Raw genomic sequence first — 26,428 nt, 5'->3', positions numbered from 1 at the left:
AGAAAAATTTTAAGGGATTGGCTAAACCATTTTATAGATAGGGAAGTAAGCACAGAGAGACAAGTGACTTGGAGATCCCCCTAAATGAGAGTTTCAATAGTGTAGATAGCTCCAACTTTTTGTTTGGTTGGGTTTTTCTTTTTTTTCCCCTTTTGCACTGTTACACTGTTTATTTTTTGTATACTGCCCCCTGGTCTGGCAAATGGGTACCACCAAGTAACTCCTTTCCTCTCCCTTATTTCTGGCCAGGAATCCCAGCCATCCCCTTTGGCTCTGCTGGCAGCAACTTGCAGCAGAATTGAGTCACCCAATGAAAACAGCAACAACTCCCAGGGCCCAAGCCAGTCAGGGGGCACAGGTGAGCTTGACCTCACAGCCACACAACTTTCCCAGGGTGCCAATGGCTGGCAGATCATCTCTTCCTCCTCTGGGGCTACCCCTACCTCGAAGGAACAGAGTGGCAGCAGTACCAACGGCAACAATGGCAGTGAGTCTTCCAAGAATCGCACGGTCTCCGGTGGGCAGTATGTTGTGGCTGCCACCTCCAACCTTCAGAACCAGCAAGTCCTGACAGGACTGCCTGGAGTGATGCCTAATATTCAGTATCAAGTAATCCCACAGTTCCAGACCGTTGATGGGCAACAGCTGCAGTTTGCTGCCACTGGGGCCCAAGTGCAGCAGGATGGTTCAGGTCAGATACAGATCATACCAGGTGCAAACCAACAGATCATCACAAATCGAGGAAGTGGAGGCAACATCATTGCTGCTATGCCAAACCTACTCCAGCAGGCTGTCCCCCTCCAAGGCCTGGCTAATAATGTACTCTCAGGACAGACTCAGTATGTGACCAATGTCCCAGTGGCCCTGAACGGGAATATTACCTTGCTACCTGTCAACAGCGTTTCTGCAGCTACCTTGACACCTAGCTCTCAGGCAGTCACGATCAGCAGCTCTGGGTCCCAGGAGAGTGGCTCACAGCCTGTCACCTCAGGGACTGCCATCAGTTCTGCCAGTTTGGTATCTTCACAAGCCAGTTCCAGCTCCTTTTTCACCAATGCCAATAGCTACTCAACAACTACTACCACCAGCAACATGGGAATTATGAACTTTACCACCAGCGGATCAGCAGGGACCAACTCTCAGAGCCAGACACCACAGAGGGTCAGCGGGCTGCAGGGATCTGATACTCTGAACATGCAGCAGAACCAGACATCTGGAGGTTCACTGCAAGCAAGTCAACAAAAAGAGGGAGAGCAAAACCAGCAGACACAGCAACAACAACAAATTCTCATCCAGCCTCAACTGGTTCAAGGGGGACAGGCCTTGCAGGCCCTCCAAGCCGCCCCATTGTCAGGGCAGACCTTTACAACTCAAGCTATCTCCCAGGAAACCCTCCAGAACCTTCAGCTTCAGGCTGTTCCAAACTCTGGCCCCATCATCATCCGGACACCAACAGTGGGGCCCAATGGACAGGTCAGCTGGCAGACTCTTCAGCTGCAGAACCTCCAAGTTCAGAACCCACAAGCCCAGACAATCACCTTGGCCCCAATGCAGGGTGTTTCTTTGGGGCAGACCAGCAGCAGCAGTACCACCCTTACACCTATTGCCTCAGCTGCCTCCATCCCTGCCGGCACAGTCACTGTGAATGCTGCTCAGCTCTCCTCCATGCCTGGCCTCCAGACCATTAACCTCAGTGCGTTGGGTGCTTCAGGAATCCAGGTGCACCAGCTTCCAAGCCTGCCCTTGGCGATAGCAAATGCCTCAGGTAAGACTTGAAATCTTTTGCATTTATCTCTAGAGCTACTTAGCATCTTAGCTGAAACTGTTGAATAGAGAAGAGGGAGTAGAATCTTTTGAGGGTAATACTTCTGAGGGCAAGTCAGTTAGAGAAATAGCAATGAAGTCATTTGGAGCGGACTTAATGAAAACTTTTCCCTCTTCAGGTAATCTGTCCAGAAAGGAGCATTTCTGGGCATTGTCCTTGGGGTCTCTACTTTCAGTGCCTGGTACTATAGTACAAGAGTGGGCAAACTTTTTCTGTAAAGGGCCAAATAGTAAATATTTTAGGCCTTGTGGGCCACATAAGTTCTCAGTTACGTGTACTTATTTGTTTTTGCAACCTTTTAAAAATATACGATATTTTTACCTTGAGGCCTTTATTTGACTTGAGGGTTCTTCTCTGTAGATAGGAGTGGATTATAAACTTATCTGTAGGGCAGTTATTAAATCATCAGATAGTTCTCACAAACCACAAGCAGGGGAAAACTAATGGATTCCAAAGGACTTCAATAAAGTAAGTTCCCTGGTTAATCTTTAGTTAACCAGAAGAGCCTACCCTTTGAGGTTTAATTTTTTCAACTTCTGCTTAGCTCGAAAGTATTAATGTGTATTTTTAATAAGCTTCCTAGGTGATTTTTTTTGTTTTGGTTTTGTTTCTTAAGCCTCCTAGGTAGTGATTCTAATACTTCTAGATTAGAGAGCCACTAGAAAGTGGCTGCTTTGAAAGTAGCGTATGGTTGAAAGGTGGAAGAGAACAGAAGTGGGGCACAGAGTGGAGTGGGGAGATGGAGTTGAGAGGAATTAGAAAAACTTTGAAGGGGAAAGAGAAGAGTTGTCAAAGAAGGAGGTGTATATATTGAAATGTATGTTGAACCAATTGACACCACTATTCAGTCATTTATTTTGAACTGTATTTTACTAGTATTGGTTAATTTGAAATTTAAAACCTCTATTTAAAATGGTGAGAATTTATTTAGAATTTATCATTTTAAATTTCATGGTGATAGAACTAATCTTTAATGAAGCACATTAGGATACATATGCATCTTTATATTCTGGCATGATATATAGAAGTTATGATGAGAAGTAGTTTAATACCACTGAACTTCTACTTCTGTTGGTGTATCTGTCCATTTGTTAATTGTTTACTTTTATTATAGAGTTCTCATTCTGTTTAGATTGGTTCTTATGTAAGAGAGGGTAACAAATAGGCAACCATATTTCTTGCCTCCTGCAGTTTAGGAAAATCTGTGATGGGGAGGTCTGCTCAAGTTCAGTACTTTCTTACAGTCTTGTAGTAGTATGTTTAAAATTACTGCATTTTTGAGCCTTAACAGACAGAAATTTTCTTAGTGAATTGGAGATCTTAACATAGAAGGTTAGAGCTGAAAGAGACCTTAGGAATCATCTCATACTTCTGCCTTATTTTCCAGATAAGGACTTTGAGATGCTGGGAAGCACATATGTTATGAGACAGCTACTTGCTGCTAGTTCTAGTCTGGAGCATTCATTACCTATTAACTTTAACTTGGGACAAGAGACTTCATGTTTTAACTTGGTACATCCTTTAGATTGTTAAAAATCTTTTGGATAAGATATCTTTTGTTACTTTGAAATTTAAGGCTGTAGAGCTGGCAAATGTTTATAGTAAAAATTATGTGAGTAGAAATGGGAAAAGTTTAATAAAAATGGAACCTAACAGCTTGGAAAATTAGACATTTTCTGGGTAATCTACATTTGTGTGTGTGTTTTCTCTTTGCTCTTAAGTTATTGAGATTGTTGTAGATAGTATTAATTTGGATCCTTGCAATGTGTAAACAGTTTATAACTCGAGCTCTAAGGAACAGTTATGAGATACTTTCATTGCTAAATCATGGTCTGGGGAAGTCTGCCATTTACTTTGTCATAGGATAGGGCTACCTTCTTAGCTGTTGTTGATGGTCTCTGAGCTCTAGAAAATGCATGTCTTTCTATAAAATAGTAGCTGCTTGACATTCACTAAGAAGAGAATGAAGCTCTGAAAGGCCATTTTGTGAGAGTTGAGATTGCTTTATTAATAGTGGTTTTTGAAGATATGTGTTTCCTCCTTTCTGGTTAGTCATAGTTGTGCAACATTTTTTCCCCTTCAATTGATCTGACTTCAGTCTTAATGAAAGATAATGCAGTCATTTCCTGGAAGCTTAGTGCTCTTTAGTTGTTGCCTGGCTGCTACAAAGTCTCTCATTTTACCCCTTTTTCTGGTATATAGTTATTTTATTAGAAAAACTCAGCCTCTTGGCAGTATGATGTAGTGGAAAGAGCCATGAATTCTAACTCATGTTGTAAGATAGGTAAGTAGATAGCACTCTGCAAAGGGAGACATTATTTTTAAATGGTTGTGGAAGACTGCAGCTTCTATGTCACTTAATAGATTTAGTCTTTTTTTTTTTTTGGCCCTACTGCATAGCTTCTCATAAGATCCTAGTTCCCTGAATAGGGATTGAACCCTTACATCCCCACCCCCCACCTCTAGCAGTGAAATCGAAGAGTCCCAGCCACTGGACTGCTAGGGAATTTCCACATTTATTATTTTTAAGTCATCTTTTAAAACTTTTCTAAGTTCTCTTGTTGACTTTTATTATGTTTATTTGTTTGCTTGAATATACAGGCAAAGGCACAAACTTAGACCCCAAATCAGGCACCCATCTCTGTATGTATTCCTGTTTTTCACAACTCTGCCACTGGTGAGTGGTAGTGAAGAAGGGACCACCCAGTAATGTGGAATGATCTATGGGCCCTTAGTTTTTGTTGTTATTTTTTAAGTGAGCAGCTTTTCCTTTTTTTTTTTTTGTTTTAAATTAACACTGTCCCCTTTATCCTTTTATCAACACTCTTTCCTCTCTTTTGGTAGTTACACGCTCAGATCTCGGTTTTGGGATTTTTTGTTTTGTTTATTTTAAAGCTTAAGGCTTCAGATTTTTTTCTCAGCCCCAGCTAAGTTCAGAAAACTCTTCCCCAAGGTTGAGGAGGGGCCAGTTTTGAAAGACTTAGTTTGGATGACTTCGTGGGAGTTCTGCCTAATAAAGAGTGCAGGACTGGGCTTTGGCAAGAGAATAAAACATATTTCCTTGATGGCTATAATTCACTCAAGAAGCAAATTTCAGACACTAAAAATAAAAATTTCACATCTGCTCAGTTTTATTGGGGTCAGGAAAATGTCTCCTCTTAGAAGTTAAGTTGAATGCGATACCAGAGTTGGTTTGCCAACAGTGTCGCTAAACTTGGGGTCAGATTGCTGAGACCTATTTTGTTAACAGAGTTGTATTTTAGACTAGTTCATTTGAACATAAGTGTTAAGTAGGTTTAGATGGTTTAAATGTGTCCAGAATTATCAGTCTAGTGCAAAGGGTCATACAAGAAAGTTTTCTGTTTTAAAATAATATACTTTTATTGACTATAACATCAAATGTTTCAGCATCATTTGCTTTTTTTTTTTTTTTTTTAGTTTTTTGAATGTTGAGTTTTATTTTATTTTTCTCTCTCTCTCTCTTTTTTTTTTTTATTAGTTGGAGGCTAATTACTTTACATCATTACAGTAGTTTTTGTTATACATTGAAATGAATTAGCCATGGATTTACATGTATTCCCCATCCCAGTCCCCCCTCCCACCTCATTTGCTTTTTTTAGTATAATTTTATAAGTGTGTTTTAAATGAAATATACTTATAAAAAGATCTCCTTTAAAATCTAGGTGCTTGATTGATTTGGAAAGACTGAGAAGACAGTCTTGAGACTTTTTCAGTTGCTCCTATTTATTTATTCCAGTGGCTTTCTGTCAATGACGTCATTGTTAAATCACGTTGCATTGTGTAATTTGGTCCTTTTAGTTCTTAATTAAATAACAAGAGCACAAGGGTGCCTAGTGTTTTGGAAAAATTTAGTATCTGTTCTGTTCTTAGATCTCCTTTTCCCTTTAATTATTGTACATTGTAAAGTAGCATATAAATGTTGGCACTAAAAATGTAGTTCTGTTCATTTCTTGGTTCTAATTGTTTTGTTTTCCTTCCTTGAAAATATTTTAAGTGTAAGAGGAACACCTGTAGAAAAGCTGTATTACATAATGTTTTGTAAGTTACTGATAGGGTAAACATTAATAGATAATAGTTGAAATTTTTCAGTTTGCCATTTAATTGAAAAACAAGCATATTTTTCATATTTCTTTTGGAAGGTATGTCAAAATAGTATTATCCCTAACATTTAACCTTATTATACTAGATCTGCAGCGTTGACGCATTATTTAAAAGGTATATGTCCATACTGTGACTACATTGTTAATGCCATGCTAGGTTTTAAGAATTGGTCCCTTTAGAAGACCCTGAAAAAGTTTCTGAAGAAAGTTTTTTTCCTTCAGAGTTGGTTGCAAATCTAGACTATAATTTGAATTTGTACTTTTGCTCCAGTGCTTTTTAAACTCTGGCAATATTACTTGTTTGACAAGTTTGGGTGTACCTATCTGATTTACTGTGAATCTTTCTCACCCTATATCTATGTACAAAATTAATAATTTAACATGTACAAAATAATAAAAATATAAAATACCCAGGTCAAGACAAAGACGTGCCCTTTTTGAGATGAGAGAATCAGTTAAAAATCTACATGTTTGAGGGAGTTCCCTGGATGTCCAGTGGTTAGTACTCAGGGCTTTCACTGCTGTGGGCCTGTATTCAATCACTGGTCATCGTGCTTCGAGGTGCAGCCAAACCAAAACCAAAGCAAAGCAAAAAAATTTACATTTCTGAGAAAAAATTTTTTTAATGATTTTCATAGTAAATCAAATGTCTGCTGCAAGTAATCCAGACAAGGTTAAATGCTATTGAGATGGAGCTTTCCAGATTATTCCATGTGTTCTTCATTAACTTGACACTGTTTGGATTGCTTAGAAGTTACAGCTCTTTACAAACATATTATAATTAAACCGGACTCTCCGTGTCAATAGCAGTTAAACTGCGGATTGCTGGAGTTGGACACCTCATCCCCTCTAGTACCCTCCTTTTGACAGCCTAAGGTGTAGAAAGATTCAGTGACTTGTCAGAGGTCATTGACAAAATTTACAGTGACAGATCTTTTGACTTCAGATCAATATCATTTCCACTAAGCTACTACTCTCTTGTAGAAAAATGTATTTGAAAAAAAAAAAAGAAAAATGGATTTGTTTTTTGACCCAGTTCAGTTATTTTGAAGAGTTAAATTTGTAACTTAAGACAAAAAATAGAAAAAAAAAAAAAAGCAAAAAGCATGGTTAAATCAACAGCCTTTTTTTTTCCCAACAGTTTTTATAAACTTTGTTATGGATCAGAATTTGTTATAACCAGATCTATTAATTTGAATTTATTTAATCTGTAATTGAATGAAATGTAAATAATCAATGATATAATGAGTACATTAAGGAAGGAAGGAACAAGATGGTAAAAGAGAAGTCAGAGATTTTCATAATCAGTTTTTTGAAAGCATGAAGGTCCGCTGGCTGTGTTATATGGGCGTGAGAGTATTATTCTGGTGGCTCAGTAAAGAATATGCCTGCAAAATGGGAGCCCTGCATTCGAATCTCCATGGACAGAGGATCCCGGTGGCCTACATACAGTCCATTGGGTCACAAAGAGTCGAACACGGCTCAGCGACTAAGCACAGCACACAGCACATTCCCCAACCTCCTTTTTCCCCTCTGCTAGGAAGATGTGATATGTTTCCCTGATCCTAATTTTTTCCTTGATGCACTTGAGACATTTTTATAGCAAACTTTCTCTTTATTGTCCCTATTCTTTTCCATTTTATTCTGAAAATTTCCTTTCGGTGCCTTCCTTCTACTCCCATATTTCTGATTAAATAGTATATGCATATCTCTTGATGTCTAGGGGATATGATTTAACAACCTTTTTTTTTTAAAATAAAATTATGTACTTTTAGCCGTGCTGGTTGCTGTGTGTGGGGTTTCTCTAGTTGCGGCAAGTGGGGCTACTCAAGTTGCTGTGTGCAGGCTTATTGTGTTGGCTTCTCTTGTTGCAGAGCATGTGTTCTAGGGTTCAGGGGCTCAGTAGTTGTGGTGCATGGTCTTAGTTGCCCCTCAGCATGTGGAATCTAGTTCCCCAAGAGATTGAACCCATGTCCCTGGTGTTGGCAGGCAGATTGTTAACTACTGGGCCACCAGGGAAGTCCTAAAGAAACCTTTGAGAAACTGTATAGGGCCTGATTTTGTCCAGGCCCTAGATAGACAATGCATATTTCTTACAGTTACTGGTGATACATCTGAAAGTAATCTGCTTAGGATTCTTTGGCAGTTTCTTGCACTTGTAAAAAAAAATGTACTTTAAATGTATACAGACCACTTGTCTTTTTTTTTTTTAATCTTTATTCATCTCATTTGTCTTAAAGAAGGTAAAAAGCCTGTAACTCTGAAAACTGTTTTTGGAAATTTTTTATATCATTGAGAAATTTTTTTGTTTCTTTTGGTATTCTTTTAAAAGATTATCTGTTGGCATTATTACATTTTGAATGGCCTCCTTATTTATCCTTAAATGCTGTTAAGAAATGCAGTAGTACTCATGGTTCAGTTAACTTACATAGGCATTTACTGAACACCAGTATACTTAGTAATGTAACTGCTCCCTATAGGCTTAAGAATTAGATGCAAAAGTGTTAAGTGGAAGTGGGTTCTAATTTTTGATGCTTCGTTCATAGACAAGTTTAATGAAATTTATTGAGCATTTATTGTATGTCAGATGTGTTAGGCTCTTGGAATTCATTGAAACAGGTCATGTTGTCCCTTGCCTTCTTGGAGCTCCAGTTGCTGTTGTGCCACAGTTACCTGCATATAGGTAGCTGTAGGTGCATTTTACGGGGGACCAGTTCAGAATCTACCTGCAATGTGGGAGACCTGGGTTTGATCCCTGGGTTGGGAAGATCCCCTGGAGATGCAGCCCACTCCAGTATTCTTGCCTGACAGAGGAGCCTGGTGGGCTGCAGTCCTTGGGATCACAAAGAGTTGGATACATCTGAACAACTAACCATACATACAGTTTTTACAACTAATCCTGAGAGTTATAGCAAAATATATGAGATAATAGGGCCCCACAGTATTTTGGATTTAAATTAGTCTCCTTGTACTGTGTCATATATTGTCAGGTTGTTAATTTTTAATTAAAAATGTTGTCATGCCCTTTAAATACTTAAACTGTTTTTGCCTATAATTTTGGCGCAAGTTTGTAAAAGCAGATGCATGGCAAGAGGGAAGAGATTTGTATAAATTTTGCGATGTACTTAATGATATTTTTCTTTGGTCACTATTAAATCCCTGGCATTTTTGTAGTTTTAGGGGAAAATTGTTTAAGATGAAAGAATATGCAAGGCAATATAGTTTTTTTTCTTAACTGATTTTTTTTTTTCTTATTTGTCTGTGTCAGATCTTAGTTGAGTCATGTGGGATCTTTTGTTGAGGCGCACAGACTCTCTAATTGTGGTGCATGGGCTCAGTAGATGTGGCAGATGGGCTTTGTCATCGCAGTGCTTGGGATCATTGCTCCGTGGCCTGTGGGATCTTAGTTCCCCAACCAGGAATCAGATCCGTTTTCCTTGAGTTGCAAGGCGGGTTCTTAACCACTGGACCACCAGGGAAGTCCCTAAGTAATTATTTTTAGATGTGGTAAAAATCATATAACATAAAATTTACCATCTTAACCCTTTTAAGTGAACAGATCAATGGTGTTAGGTATACTCATGTTATGCAACAGGTCTCCAAAACTTTTTCATCTTAAAAATCTAAACGCTGTCTATACCTCTTAAGATATTTATTTCTCCTCCTTTCCCAGACCTTTGCAGCCATTTTTCTATTTTGTATTTCTATGAATTTGGCTACTAATGTATACCATACATGGAATCATACAGTATTTGTCTTTTTGCAACAAGCTTATTTCATTTAGCATAATGTCTGGTAAGCTCATCCACTTTGCAGTATGTGACAGGATTTCCTTCCTTTTTAAAAAAATTCATTTATTTATCTATTAATATTTATTTATTTAGCTCCTCCAGGTCTTCATTGGAGCACACGATATCTTTAGTTATAGTATGTGAGCTCTTAGTCGCAGCACATGGGATCTAGTTCCCTGACCAGGGATTGAATCTGGGCCCCCTTCAGTGAAAGCAGAGAGTCTTAACTTTGGAACCTCTTGGGAAGTCCCAAGCGTACTTTCAAAGATAAATCATTCTTAGGTAACTGGTTATTGCTTACCTTTTTATTTTGATTCCTTATACACAAACGACCACAGAAAGCAAAGATGGCTTGTTGCTGGCAAGCATTTCCCTTTTTGAAATTGATTCATTGACCCCTGTGAGCCCCAGAAAATGACAATTGTCCTTTTATCACATACGGGATATCCTCCTCTTTAGCTCATATAGAGTTTTAGGAAATTGTAGCATGGTCAGGTATCTTGGTGTAGTGGTAATTAATCTTTTAGTCAAATACCTGATCAGAGCTGTCTTAAAGCACTAGCATACGATGACATTGCATTATTTTTAACTGAAATGTGAAATTCTGATGCATCCAAACTTTAATTACTAATAGGTCTTTGATTTATTCCTGAAAGCATCATGATGACTAATTAATTTAAGTCTTAAAATTTTATTAGAATAACCAGGATGGAGGTATTATAAAATATTACTCTATTACATTATCCAGATGTGTCTTACCATTAAAATTTAAGAACTGGGCATTTAAAATTTTAAGAAATAGGCACATGCAATAGAGATTATATGAAATAGGCACCTTCATTTCCAGTACTACTTTCTTAGTATTGAAAGTTATTAAAAAAAAAAAAAAGAAAGTTATTACTCCATGGACTGTTTCAATCATTGCTTTGCTTGCAAAGGAATTTGATGCTATTTAAAGTGGTACTGGGGCTTCCCTGGTGGCTCAGTGGTAAAGAATCCACCTGCCAATGTAGTGGACACAGGTTCCATCCCTCATCCAGAGGGGATCCCACATGCTAAGCTTGGGAGCCACAACTATTGAGCCTGTGCTCTAGAGCCCAGGAACCACAACTACTGAAGCCCACTTGCCCTAGAGCCTGTGCTATAATAAATAAAATAAATAAAGATTTATTAAATGAATAAATATTCAATAAATAAAAGTGGTACTGGGACTTCCCTGGTGGTCCAGAGGCTAGTACTCTGCATTCCCAGAACAGGGAGCCCAAGTTCAATCTGTGGTTGGGGACTAGATCCCGCATGCTGCAACTAAAGATCCCATGTGACATAACTAAGACTCAGAACAGCCAAATAAATATTTTTTGAAAATATTAAAATAAAAGTGGTACCAGCCAAGAGATTTGTCCATTTCCAAAAAGCTAAGCATCAAACTTACAGCAGACTTTTTTTTTTAGCCCCATAAAACCTCAGTATTATAGATAACTTTGTCCAGAGTGATTCTCTTGATGACAGTGTCACTGAAGGATTACTAATGTTGCATCATCTGAAAACCCCCTCATAAAAGGAAGACATCCCAGGGCCACTGTAGAGGATTGTTTGGACCTACTTGGCATTGTGCTCAGCATGTTCTACAGTATTGTACATTGAGGAAACCAAAATTTTGGGTTGACCAAAAAGTTTGTTCGGGTTTTTCCATAAGATGTGATGGAAGAACCTGAACAAACTTTGGCCAACCCAATTAAAGGTTATGTTTGGAAAGCATAAGCTTCTGTTCAGAAGTCAGGTTTAGAGGTTTTTTCTAGTTCTGGTTCAAACAGCACTATCAGGCCCTTGCAGTTGCATTCTGAAACCTGAAATGGAAGTTGATGATTAAACCTACTGCTGCACATGAATAGGTATGTTTATGAATGAGTCATATTGTGTCATGTCTCCTGTTTTCTTATATCCCCTCCCCACTACCCCTATTTCTATTCCCAACCTCCTGTGAGACATTGGTACTATGAACAAATTCAGGTGCTTGCTAAAGAGAACTCTCTTTTTGTTGTTGTTATGCAGCTGTTAGGAGGGAAAATGAAATGACTCTTTGAAAGTACAATATAAAAATCCACAAAATTATTGCGAGATTGGGAACAGTTGTTGGAAAGTTATTCTGTTTAGTTAGTACTATTTTGGATGAGAAATAGATGACTGACTGTAAGTGGGATCTTAGAGCCAGAATACTGTGGGGTTGTGTTTTAAATGTTGTTTTTGCAGATGAACACATCTCACATCCTGTGTCCGTATAAGGGGAAACAGTTTAGCTGGATGAAATAGTTCTGAAACTAGCAGTAATTGAAGATCCTTTGTGAAAGAAAAAGTGTGTCCTGAGTGAGATACTTAGTATAGACAGGGGAGTGACATACTAGGATCTAAATCATAGCTTTGCTTCTTAACTGGCTGCGTGACTTAGGGGAAGTTTATCATCCTCTCTGTACAAGAAGAGTGTTAGTATAATATTTACCCCCATGGAGTTACTAGGATTAAATGAGGGCGATAACATAATATTGATCCTCAACACACATTAGTGCCCATATCTCAATAGAAGTTCTGTCCAACCATTCAGTTAAAAGTAGGATTTTGATTACTTAGCTGAAGGCTGCTCTTTCAAATTGTGTCTAAGATCTTTGCGTTCTTTCTTGCCCATTATATTTCTTGCCCATTGGTGTAGTCATTACTCTACAACAACTGCCAAAGGAAGTAAACTCCAGCCAGTATGCTTTGTTCTTTTATAAACCATTCTAGTAAAAACAGTAGTTGGATTACCCATGAATTTTCTGTTTCTTTATCTCTTGTTGGCTTGGTTATAAACTTGGTGCAGATTGTTTGCTAGAAAAACATTCTTGATGAACACTTGGTTGACTCTCCACCTAATGATAATTAGGTTTCTTAATTTTTGTTTCAGTGAGTTATTTTTCTGTCCCTGTGTTCTTGAGTTGTTTGGTTTTCTGTATGTTAAGACAATTTTATTTTTTCCTTTTACCTTTCTAGAACTTGATTTTACTAAATCATTGTTTTACTTTCCTTTTTACTCTCAGCTAATTCCTGTCTCACCTATCTCACCCTCTCACCCCAAAAAGGCCTAGCCCTTCAAAAATGATTGCGAAATGATTTAGGACATCTAGGCAGGTTTAAAGGATAATACAATGGATTTTTTTTTTTTTAACCTATATCCCAGTTCACAAGATGATATATTACAAATATTAAAGCCCACAAAATTTGCCCTCTTAAAATTTTAAAAAATTGCTGTTAATTGTGTGGTTTATCAATTTTAATGATTGTTTTGATTGTGTGTGTGTAAATTCGTTTTAATCTTCTGGAGCAAAAGGAGAGTAGAAAATTGAGAAAAATTGGTTAGGGCTGAACCAACTTAAGTTAGTGATTTTGGAATTTCTTGACTTCTGTTCATCTATAGAGCAAGGATGATGATTATATTCTTACTTCTTTGTGGTAATGTAGATTCTTTTTTTTTTTTTCTGTACCTACCTGTCTTGATAATGTAGATTCTTAAGTGTACAAATACATACAGATATCTGAGACATTTGGTAGCTATTCTTTGTACAGTTTTAGGTATGTCAGTGTTTTAGATCTTAAATGCCTACAGGAACAGGGCAGGAACCACCTGTTTTTCTTTATACAGAGCATGTTTGGTAGCACAAACCTATGGGTACAGAATAACTTATCTAACGGGAAAACACTGGTTGCTCACAAAGGACTGCTATGTAAATTACAGTTCAGTATGGAAAATGGGAAAATTCAAAGCATTCACTTTATAGAGGTCTCTAGAGCTAAAATGAGAAAACTTGTTCATTCACTTAGTCATGTCTGACTCTTTGCAACTCCATGGAGGTCTTCCCTCATAGCTCAGTCAGTAAAGAATCTGCCTGCAATGCAGGAGACCCGGGTTCAATTCCTGGGTCAGGAAGATCCCCTGGAGAAGGAAATGGCAACCCACTCCAGTGTTACTGCCCGGAGAATCCCATGGACAGAGGAGCCTGGCAGGCTACAGTCCATGGCGTCGCAAGAGTCGGACACGAAAAAAAAAAAGAGTCGGACACGACTTAGCGACTAAAGAGAGAGAGAGAGGACTGCATGCAGTATGCCAAGCTTCCCTGTCCTTCACTTACTCCTGGAGTTTGCTCAAACTCATGTCCATTGAGTGGGTGATGCTGCTGTCTGACCTTCTCATTCTCTGTCACCCCCTTCTGCCCTTAATCTTTCTCAGCATCAGGGTCTTTTCCAATGAGTCAACTCTACACATCAGTTGGCCAAAGTATTGGAGCTTTAGCATCAGTCCTTCCAATGAATATTCAGGGTTGATTTCCTTTACGATTGACTGGTTTGATCTTTTTGCAGTCCAGGGGACTCTGAAGAGTCTTCTCCAGCACCACAATTCAAAAGCATCAATTCTTTGGAACCGGTCCTCAGCCTTCTTTATGGTCCAACTGTTACATCCATACATGACTACTGGAAAAACCATGGCTTTTGACTATACATACATTTGTCAGCAAAGTGATGTCTCTGCTTTATAATAAACCGTCTAGGTTTGTCATAGCTTTCCTTATAAAGAGCAAGCATCTTTTAATTTTATGGCTGCAGTCACCATCCATAGTGATTTTGGAGCCCAAGAAAAAAAAATCTGTCACTGTTTCCTGTTTTCTCTTTCTGTTTGCCATGAAATGATGGGACCAGATGCCATATCTTAGTTTTTTGAATGTTGAGGTTTAATCCAGCTTTTCACTCTCATCCTCTTTTCACTCTCAGTTACCTCTTTAGTTTCTCTTCACTTTTTGCCATTAGAATGGTATCATCTACACGTCTGAGGTTGATATTTCTCCCAGCAATCTTGATTCCAGCTTGTGTTTCATCCAACCTGGCATTTTGCATGATATACTCTACATAGAAGTTAAATAAACAGGGTGACAATATACAGTGTTGACGTACTCTACAAATTTTGAACCAGTCCATTGTTCCATGTCCAGTCCTAACTGGTAAGGTGGTTTGGTATTCCCATCTCTTTTTTAAGAGTTTTCCAAAGTTTGTTGTGATCCACATGACTTCATTCATGTAGTCAGTGAAGCAGAAGTAGATGTTTTTCTGGAATTCCTTTGCTTTCTCTGTGATCCAGCAAATGTTGGCAATTTGATCTCTGATTCATCTACCTCTTCTAAATTGAGCTTGTACATCTGGAAGTTCTCAGCTCACTTGCTATTGAAGCCTAGCTTGAAATATTTTAAGCATTACCTTTGATGTAGGAAAAAATATTTTTAATTCAATTTTTTATTTTTGGCCATGCTGCTCAGTTTGTGGGATCTTAGTTCCCCAACCAGAAACTCAACCCAGGATAAGGCCATGAAAGCTTGGAATCTTAACCACTAGGCCACCAGGATACTCCCTAAATATATATATATTTTTTTCCCTAAATATATTTTTAAGTAGCTTGTTTAAGTGGTACTGGTGAAAGCATTAAGCAGTAAAAATAATTCAGAAAGTAAAGTAAAAATTAATTGAACTCTATTCAAAGATAATCATTGTTGAAATTTTGGTGCTCATCCTTCCAGCCATATTTTAGTACCTTTGTGTACAATTTACAAAGAAGTCTATATATTGTTTTATTAATACTAAAATAGTATTATACTCTTTACAGTGCTTCATAATATTATTTTTACTGAATAGTATATACATTTTTCATAAATAATAAACATCATCATCATTTTAAATAATTGTCTGGAAATTTCATGGTATGTTAGTACTAGGATATGCTTAACTCTACTGATGTACTTTTTTTCCACCCTAAAATTTCATTGTTACAAGTAATGCTGTGATGAACATCACTGTTTATACTTTTTAGATTAAAATTTTATTAAGTGAGTGATTGTATTCCTAGGTATATTTCTAAGAGAAATGAAAACATACATCCACACAGAAATGTATGAAAACACACATCCACACAGAAATAGCAGCACTGTTCATAATAGCTGAAAGGTGGAAACAACCTGAATGTGCAGTGGGTAAACATAAGTAACATATCCATTTGATGAAGTATTATTCAGCCAATAATATTGGTTTATGTGTGTTAATGTATAATGGCTATATTGCAGCCTTATTGCTTTCAGTAATTTTTAGTGATTTTCCAGGTATATTGTCATCTACAAATAGTTTTACCTACTCCTTGCTAATATTTACACCTCATTTCATTCTTGTTAAATAACAGTTACAATAGTAGGGATCCTTGTTTTATATTTCACTTCCAGAGGAGTGATTTTAAATTACTGCGTTAAAAATAAATAAATAAATAAATAAATTACTGCGTAATATTTTATCAAATTGTTTGCCACAGCTTATTTCTCTTTTGTTGTATTAAATACTCAAGTAGTTTCAAGATTTCTTTATTTTTAATATAGAATATAATAGAGCATACAGTTTTCTCATTTGAAGTCATTTTCTTAGAATAAGAATACTCAGGAGTATGTTTGCTGGTTGGTTCATATACATAATCAATATTAAAAGAATAGAGAACAGAAAGCTCAAAATATATTAAGTTAAATGCCATAGTAAGCAAAAGTTGAAGGAAACCTTTTAGGAAAAGGAGTACGTAGATGCATAAATGAGCATCGGTGTATTTTCATGGAGTAGCTTTTCTGTCTTTTTTCCTTTTTTCATACTGTCATTGACAGTTTAAAGCTGTGATGTGTTTCTGTAACACTAGGGCTTTTAGTACTTTTGTAGTAATCTGGACAAATTAAGATGAAGGGAAATTTAGTTATATTAAAAGTTACCTTGCAGTTTATGGTGGGGGAGTGTTAAAATATCAGCTGTACTACATCATATTACATAATTATACTGTGGGCATTACTCATGCATAAACTTAGCCCTATCATTAAAAGGTCCCCAGTATGTAAGTGCCTATTTACATGTTCACTTCAAGCATCTCAGAATATTATGGATCTAGAGTTACTTTTTTTTTTTTTTTTTCGTGACTGTGCCATGTAGCATGTAGAATATAAGTTCCCCGACCAGGGATCCAGCCCGCACCCTCTGCCCTGAAAGTGCAGCGTCTTAATCACTGGACCATCAGGAGTCCTCTAAAGAGTTACTTCTTAATATTGGTTCAGATTTTTATGCTTAATGCTACTGTATTATGATTACAAATTTGTAAAGTTATTTGTGAAGATAAATAGTAATTGAGGGGAAGATGGTTTGGGGATGGTAGAATTTTGGATATATTCACCTCCTTTTTTGGAGAAGGAAATGGCAACCCACTCTACTATTCTTGCCTAGAGAATTCCATGGACAGAAGAGCCTGGTGGGCTACAGTCCATGGGGTCACAGAGAGTCAGGCACAACTAAGTGACTAAACGACCACCACCACCACTGTTAATAGTACTTTATTATTACTATTCTACTTATATTTTTAAGAATCTTATTCATGGGGAAAAGGGTGGGGGAAAGGATTGTTGGGGAGTTCGGGATTGACATGTACACACTGCTATATTTATCTGTTTTATAATGTATTTGTTATTTTTGGTTGGGCTGGGTCTTCATTGCCTGCATGTGGGCTTTTCTCTGGTTGCTCAGAACAGGTGCTACTCTCTAGCTGTGGTGTGCACGCTCCTAATCCTGGTGTCTCCTGTTGCAGAGCACAGGCTCTCAGCACACAGGAGTCAGTAGTTGCCGCACGTGGACTTCAGTAGTTGTGGCTTGTGGGCCTTAGAACTTGAGCTCAGTAGTTGTGGCACATGGCTTACTTGCTCTGCAGCATGTGGAATCTTCCCGTACCCGGGATCAAACCCATGTCCCCTTCATTGGCAGGTGGGTTCTTATCCACTACGCCACCAGGGAAGTCCCACAGTGCTGTATTTAAAATAGATAACCAAGGACATCCTTGGCGGTCCAGTGGTTAAGACTGCGTTTCCATTGCGGAGGCTGTGAGTTCAATCCCTGGTCAGGGAACTAAGTTCCCACATGCCATAAGGCAGCCAAAAAATAAATAAATCACCAACAAGGACCTACTCTATAGCATAGGGAACTCTGCTCAATATTATGTAACAACCTAAATGAGAGAAGAATTTGAAAAAGAATAGATGTGTGTACATGTAAACTGTATCAGTTTGCTGTACACCTGAAACTGTCAAAACATTGTTCATCAACTATACTCCAGTGTAAAATAAAAAGTTAAAAAAAAAAAAGAATTTTATTAGAACGTGGTGGTGGTGGTTTAGTTGCTACATTGTGTCCCACTCTTTTGTAACCCTGTGAACTGTAGCCCGCCAGGCTTCTCTGTCCCTGGGATTTCCCAGGCAAGAATACTGGAGTGGGTTGCCATTTCCTCCTCCAGGGGATCCTGATAGATAGCTACTATTATTAATTTTTCTTCAGAACCCACTAGAGAAATTAATTTGGTCTTGTTACTGAGAGCCTCTAGGCTATTTGAGTGTGAAGTACTTCTCTTTATATATCTGTGCTTTGCTTCAGCATTCTTTCATGCTTTTATCATCACACAGCATCTCCTTGCTATATTTTATCTAGGAAATTTTCTGAAAACATGAAATTTTATCCACACTTTTTCTTTTCAAAACTACACTGTGCATTCAGAACAGTTATTTTTGCATTACTAATCAACCCCAAGCGATTTTTAATGGTAATTAATGAATTACATATAATTTGAAGACTTCAATATGATTATCCTTTTTCAGTGGTAAATCCAGTGAGTAGAAACAAAATGTTAGATTAGTATGCATTTTATTCTTTGCTTTACAGTATTTTATTGTTGCTATTTTAAACACTAATGATTGAATTTGATGTTAAAACTCCCTTAGATAAATTCAAAAGAACATACTGTGGATAGTAAGGGTGTATGTATAGATGGGAGGAAAACAACATTAAAATTCACATTTAACCTTTCTTTCATTTTCTTAATATATAGTGATTTATTGAGCATCTCCTTAGTTCCAGGACCAGTGCTAGGTAATGTTAGTAGTTATCTCAGTATCCTTTTTGCCAATGAAGGCTCAGAGAAGTTCCTTGGCAGAAAGTGATGAAACCAGGAGTCATACCTAGGTTTGTCCAATTGTACCGTTATAGTGCATTATAGTGCATGTAATGGCCCTTATTAATTTTAATCATCAGAGGCTCTCCGTAATTTAAAATGTCAGTTGTTGAATATAAACAGTTAGTTAGAATTAATTGTGTTCATCTGTTTTTTTTTTTTTTTTTTTTTACTCTACTGCTTGGTGTGTGGGATCTTAGTTCCCTGACCAGGGATTGAACCTGTGCCCCCTGCATTGGAAGTGTGGGGTCTTAACCACTGGACCGTCAGTTCATCTAAAGTGTGTCTTAATTTTTTTTTCACCATGCTGCACTGCTTGCAGTTCTTTGACCAAGGAGTGAACCCAGGCCCTGAGCAGTGAGAGTACAGAGTCCTAACCCCTGATATCCAGGGAATTCCCGACTTTGTTCTCTTAACCTTTATGTTCCTCCTCCACAGCTTTCCTCTGGTATATATTAACATATATTTGAATGAATTTTATTTTATTTTTGAGTTTGTTTACTTGGCTATGACAAGTCTTTGCAGCACTAGGAATTTTTGATCTTCCATCTTCGTTGAGGCATACAGGATCTTTAGTTGTATTCAAACTGTTGGTTGAGATATGCAAACTCTTAGATACAGCATATGGATCTAGTTCCCTGACCAGGAATGGAACCTGGGCCCCTTGCATTGGGAACTCAGAGTCTTGGCCACTGGACCACTAGGGAATTCCCTAAATGAATTTTTAATCATAAGTCAATAATAATAGGTAATTATAATTAGTTTGGGAGGGATGTTAAAGTGAATCCCCTTTCCCAGGATATCAGTATGGTGAGAGCTGGGAGGAAAGATAAGACAATTCTTGTTCATTTCTTTGTCTTGAAAATTCACTATGGAATGATGTTGACAGAAATGGGAAGTAGATGAAAGTCTTGGAATTTATAAGAACTTCAGTATTTTACTAATAATCAAATTTTCAAATCCTTAGTTTTCTTGGAGATGAAAAATAGGGAAATATGTAGCTTTGGAATCATGATGGTTGATGGAGAGGCATCTGAATTACAGTTCTTTAAATGGTTGCATTTCAAATTTGTGCATATACTGCACATCCATGCCTGTCTTTGTTTCTTCTTAAACCTCTGCCCTTGGAGGGTGGGCTTTTAAAACATCTATCACTTAGTTACAGTGACACCTACTGGTGAAAGCCTTTGCTATTTTTGTGTAGATTGCCCTGTACTTAAGGAATTAAGGGCTTCCCTGGTAGAGGGATTGGGGGCAGGAGGAGAAGGGGACGACAGAGGATGAGATGGCTGGGTGGCATCACCGACTCGATGGGCATGAGTTTGAGTAAACTCCAGGAGCTGGTGATGGACAGGGAGGCCTGCTGTGCTGCGATTCATGGGGTCGCAAAGAGTCAGACATGACTGAGCAACTGAACTGAACTGAACTGGTAGCTCAGCTGGTAGACTTTGCATGCAATGCAGGAGACCCTGGTTCAATTCCTGGGTCGGGAAGATCTGCTGGAGCAGGGATAGGCTACCCACTCCAGTATTCTGGGGCTTCCCTGGTGGCTCAGCTGGTAAAGACTCTGCGTGCAATGCAGGAGACATGGGTTCGATTCATGGGTTGGGAAGATCCCCTGGAAAAGTGAATGCCTACCCACTTTAAGTATTCTGGCCTGGAGATTTGCATTGAATGTATAGTCCATGGGGTCACAAAGAGTCAGACAGGACTGAGCGACTTTCACTTACTTTCACTAAGGAATTATCTTCATATTCTCTGAACAGTTAATACACACAAAAATGGGAAGATGCATAGACTAATTTTTTTTTCTGCTGTGTAGGTGTTTTTAATGATAAAAGTTACAGAATTATACTATAGAAAATATGAGAAAGGGGAAAAAAACAAAAGTAATAGCACTGCCCATTGCAGTCACCGATTTGGTGTGACCAGATTGCTCTACTTGATATAAAATTTAATGTATGTGTTTCTTTAGCATAACTTTCTTAGGATGCTTGTAATGTGTTTCTTGGTTTGTTCAGTAATAATGTAGCAAAAGCATTTTTTTCCTAGGTTGTTGTAATATAGCCCTATCATTAAAGGATAATATAGCATAAGCATTTATTCTGAGTTGTTCAATTAATCATAATTTTGCTGACTGCCTAGTAGTCCAGCTGGTTACTTGAACAGTTTATTTACATTTTAATCCATTTTGTGTATTGCTGTTGTAAATCATTTGATGAATATCTCTTCAAATGACTCTTTCCATGTGTTTGCTAAGTTGCCTCAGCCGTGTCTGACTCTTTGCAACCCTGTGGACTATAGCCTCCCAGGCTCCTCTGTCCATGGGATTCTCCAGGCAAGAATACTGGAGTGGGTTGCCATTTCCTCCTCCAGGGGATCTTCCCATCCCAGGGATCAGGTCTTCTGCGTTGGCAGGCAGGCTCTTTACCACTAGCGCCACCTGGGAAGCCTGACATTTTCCATAGTTGGATTTTTTTCAATGATGAGCATTTTTATGTACTCTGACCTTTCCCCAAATAAATCGTTGTTGTTGGCTGTGCTGGGTCTTTGTTGCGGTGTGCAGGCTGAGTTGTCCTCCAGCATGTGGGATCTGAGCTCCTCCACCAGGGATCAAACCCACATCCCCTGCATTGGAAGATGGATTCTTAATCACTGGACTATTCAGGAAGTCCCATTAATCCTAAATACTTTTTTTACCCATGCCTTTTTCTTTACTGGAACCACTGCCCTACTTTAGACATTTATTACCTCTCGTTATTATCAAATGGAATAACAAGTATATTCCATTTTTTTCCTTCTAACACGCTCCCTCCCAACTCTAATATTTCTCTTAATAGAGTGTTTTATCACTTTATTATACAAATTATAAGACAGATATTATACTTGTTGGTTTCATTTTGTATCTTCCCAAGTGAGATAATGAAGCTGGAAAGCTGAGCAATGGCCAGGATTATATCTAACTCTCTCCAGAACTTAATGTAGTATCTGGCATACGTCCTTATTTGTTGGGTTAAATATTAGTCACATCTTAAAGACATGCCCTATATTGCCAATGTGACCTACACATATGGGAAACATGGTGTTTCCCTGGCTGATGTATCAAAGTGCTTATCTATCCATACTCTACCATCACCTTTAAAAAAAAATCAGTCATTTAAATATCTGTCTTGCATCTAATAATATCACCTGTTTTGAAGTTCATCTCTTCATCCTTGCTCTACTCCACCATCATCCCACACTCCACTACTTTTCTTTATGCTGCTCGTAGTCTTCCGTTTGCCTGGAACTACCCTTCCCTTGCCAACATTCTTCACTTGGCTAACTCCTATGCATTTTTTGACGTTTGGCCCAAATCTTGGTTCCTTTAGGAAACAAGTCTTCTCTGAAATTCTAGACTGGAGAAATTACCCTTTTCAGTTCTGGAAAATCTTTGAATGGCTTTTAGTGTAAGGTTTATATTGTTGTTTTGAAATTATCTGTTTCTCTCTTCTCTAGTGAACTACAAGCTCTTCCACAGTGAAAACTATTCCTTTGAATCTTCAGAGCTTAGTGTAGTACCTGGATCAGTAGACAGTAAGTAATTGATAAACATTTCTACAGGTTGCCATTAGGGAGTCCACATGGCACTGTAGGTATAAGGTCTTAGGGAAGTTTGTATGTAGGAAACCCTATAAACTATCATTTATACATGTCTGGGTATAAAATATGCTATGATGATTAAATAACAGGAAATATCTAATATGTAATTAAGTAAGTTTAGAAACAAGATATATATATATGTGAATTTTTATAGTGCATAACTTACTGATGAATCAGCAAGGGTTTGCATTCTGGAACAGAAGGAAATTAAATTTCTGGTGCCCATTCTTTATTCTTTTTAAACAATTTCCATTTATTTATTTTTGGCTGTGCTAGGTCTTTGTTGCTGCATTCAGGCTTTCTCCAGCTGCGTCGAGTGGGGCTGCTGTTTATTGCGGTGCTCGGGCTTCTGAACATGCAGCACGCAGGCTCAGTAGTTGCGGCACACGGGCTTAGTTGCTCTGTAGCACGTGGGGTCTTTCCAGACTAGGGATCGAATCCATGTACCCTGCACTGGCAAATGGATTCCTATATACTGTACCACCAGGGAAATCCCACACTATGGAAGGTTTTATTTCTTGATTTGGAGCCATATTCTGGATACCTTGTTCTTCATATATTGTTACCAGTATTCTGTTTCAATGTAGCTGAAAACACACACTTTGTGGTCTGAGATATTATTCTTTGAGTTAAATCTGTTGTGTAAAATGAAACATTGAGAAAACCCAGTGTGTGCTTAATATAGGTATAGTTGTAAAGTTTAGTCTTACTGTATTAATACTTAACGAATTAAAGAACACAATGTTCCCAAAGTCATTTCAGAAAGCAGATAAATAAGGAAGTGTATGGGAATTACCCTTTTGGAAATTATTGAGAAGGTTTTCATTTCATCTTATTTTAGTATTACCCAAGGTTTTTTCCTCAGAGAATAGGGTGTTTGACTTGCCATGTGGTGGTCTTGAAAGTTCATAACTTCAGCACACTTTTTCACTTTGAGGAAACTAAAAAAGTGAGTAACTGCCATGGCTGTTTCAGAAACTGATGCTCGAGGCAACCGCTGAGTTGGGCAAGACTGTCATTAAGCTGTGTCTTTGGTTTACTAGTTATTTTAATCATGGAAAGGAAAATCTTTAATTTATTTCATTGCCTAACCAGTACCACATTTTAAGATAAAACTGTTCTTTTTCTAAAACTGTTATTAAAAGAGGCAGGAAACAGATTCTGGTCTGATGTTGATACTCTGTTGACGTTTTATCCCTTCTTTTTGTTAATTGAAATTAAAAATTGTTCACTTTTTCTTACCCCATTCTCAGTTTTCTTAGTTTGAGAAAATTTGAAGTCATTGTGGGGGTCCAGGAGGATATGAATTTTTGACTGTCCATTTTGTAAGAATTGAAAGAGAATTAGAGATTTAGTTTTAGTAGTTCTGATAGCTAAGTATATTATTCTTATGTTTCAATAAAATGGAGAAAGGTTTGCTTCTTTTGAGTTGGTTGGGGCAAGGGAAAACTTTGAGGATTGATAAGTTGCTTCTCAAATTTGAATGGAGTTGGTTTTAGCTTGAAAAATAGATCAAAGAAGATGATTTGCTTATATGCATCACAATTTTTTCTTGTTTCTAAAGACCTATAATAGTTGCATCTATAGTTTTATAAATTTCTCTTCTGGAGGTAATTTTTGGTAGGTAACCATTGGCAATACTAACTAGCATCCTAATCTGCTGAGCTATGAGGGCTTATTTTAAAGGATAAATTCTCCATCCCCACTAGGGGGAGTTTCCACTTGGCCGCACATAATTTTTAAGCAGAATGAAAATATTGGTGTATCTTGTTCTATGATTTCTGTGTTTTTTCCACAAAGTATTTTCCTAATAGTAATAGATGCAGTCTATTGAATGTTTGCTGTGTGACATCACAGTGTTTCCTATGTTGTGCTCAGCACCTTCCATATTTGTTTTTCACAGTAACTTTATGAGATTGATAGTATTTCATCCCAGTTTTACTGATGGGGAAATTGATAACTAGAGAAGTTATTTGATCATTACCAAAAAAGCTAATCGTAGTGCAGGGACTCATATCTGTGGTCTGTCTTACTTCTAAACTGGTTTTTAACCTGTGCTCCAGTACTTCCCAGTTTTCATTCTGCCAGTATCATGGAAGTCTCAGAATATTCAAATTAAATTTATTTTAATATGATAAGCTGGTGCTAAGAAGGGGTAGAGTGAGAAGCAAAGCCCAGGGAGGACTGCTCATTAGGTACTGCTGCTCAGAATTATGTTGATTAGCTGAGAAGAGTTGAAATGAGGTACAGAAGTCAAGAGCCTAGGTTTCTAGATGTTTATTTATTTAGTTTCTACCCCATTTATTTAGTTTCCTTCTTTATAAAATAGATAAAGCAGGCCAATTCAACACTTTCCTACTATTAGAATCTTAAGTATGGATATAGAGTCTTTAACTTATTTACAAAACTTTCATGGGTGAATGCTTATTGATGGTAGATTTGAAAGCTGGAGAAGAATGTTAGCTTTTCCTTTAAACCGTTGCTTTTGTCTATTGGTATAGAGCAGTGTTTGAAAATGTCAAATGTGACCCATTAGTAACTCATAAAATCAACATACTGGGTCATGACTAGCACTAAGGGGAAAAAAAATAGAGTCTAGAAAATTTCAGAATACACTGCTTAGCATAAGGATAGACACTTTGTGAAACTGTTGTTTCAGTTATATAGATATATGTACTAGATTACATTGTCATATATATTTTTACTGTGTGTTGCAAGTTTGAGAAGCTTGAAAAACACTGTCCTGGAACTTTGTAGAATTTATCTATTTTAATTTTACCAGGAGAGAAATTATAGTGAATTTAAGACAAATTTATCTTTAAAAGGAAACGACATCAAGTAACAGAATGTATGTATGGTGTTTTTTTTTGTAGCATTCTGAAAAGCATCTAATCCCAACCCAAAACCTTCCTGGCATGTATACAGCTAGCTACACAAAATTAACTTTGAAGACTTCCCTGGTAGTCGAGTGGTTAAGACTCTGTATTTCTGCTGCAGAAGCTCGGGTTTGATCCCTGGCCAGGGAACTAAGATCCCACATGCTGCTCCACATGGCCAAAAAGAAAAAGAATTACCTTTGACCTCGCTCTTTTCGTTTTCTCTGTGTGTCAAAATTTATAATGTGCATGTACTGTTTACTGCTGAATATTCAGAACAATTTTTTGCTCATTTCAGGAAGTTTCCCCTTTCTGGTTTTGAATAGTTTCTAGTTTAGAGTCCTGTAGAGTCTTATTTTTAGTCACTTCCATTTTGTTGGTTCCATAATACTTTAGCTCTGGGAATGAGTAAGAGATTTGTTGTAACCTCTTTCTATAGCAGTATGTAACTTTATCTCATTATTTTTAATGCATATATAGTAGTCCATACAAGTTTATTGTAATTTACTTAACCAGTTCAGCAGTGGTGTACATTTTTATTTTTTCCAGTTTTTTGTTATAAGGCTACAGAAAACTTTACTGTCACGTATGTTTGTGTTCTCATGAATGTATCCATAGGACATTGTGATTGAAAGTGAAATCTCTTTGAAGATATGCACTTAAATTTTTAATGATATTGCCAAATTGGCCTTCAAAAAAATCATACAGGGAGCTCCCTGGCAGTCTAGTGCTTAGGACTCTGCGCTTTCACTGCCAAGAGTGCAAGTGCAGTCCTTGGTTGGGAAACTAAGATCCCTCAAGCTGCACAGCTCAGGTGCACCCCCCCCCCAAAAAAAAAAAAAGGTTGCACTAATTAATCACCACCTGTCACTGAGCCATCTGGGAAGCCCTATATCTTTGCCGGTGCTGTGCATTGTTAGAGTTTTAACTTTTGTAAGCCGGTAGGTTAGAACAATCATAAAAGTCAAATAGAATTGTGTTTTAAAATTTGAGAATAAGCATGTTTTCATATACTTATTGTTTCTTTGTCTCTGCAGTGCTGATTTTTGAGATTTCAAGTATAGGCAATATCAGTGAAGGTGACTTCAAAG

At 37.6% G+C, this 26,428-nt stretch overlaps 1 protein-coding gene and 1 non-coding gene across 2 annotated transcripts in view; both read left to right on the top strand.

Moving 5' to 3' along the window:
* The window catches only part of SP1 (Sp1 transcription factor), a 33,681-nt gene that overhangs the window by 1,411 nt on the left and 5,842 nt on the right, over window positions 1-26,428 (top strand). Inside the window, exon 3 of the mRNA XM_020895067.2 lies at window positions 250-1,765. Coding sequence (XP_020750726.1) covers window positions 250-1,765 — 1,516 coding nt within the window. The remainder of the gene's footprint in view (window positions 1-249; window positions 1,766-26,428) is intronic.
* Window positions 25,416-25,487, top strand: TRNAR-UCU (transfer RNA arginine (anticodon UCU)). Its single transcript has one exon. It is a non-coding gene; the product is annotated as a tRNA-Arg (tRNA).

The sequence above is a fragment of the Odocoileus virginianus genome, chromosome 24, assembly GCF_023699985.2.
Source record: "Odocoileus virginianus isolate 20LAN1187 ecotype Illinois chromosome 24, Ovbor_1.2, whole genome shotgun sequence".
NCBI classification, from domain to species: Eukaryota; Metazoa; Chordata; class Mammalia; order Artiodactyla; family Cervidae; genus Odocoileus; species Odocoileus virginianus.
The sequence above is the reverse complement of the archived record's forward strand: the minus strand, read 5'-3'. Positions and strand labels throughout refer to the sequence as shown.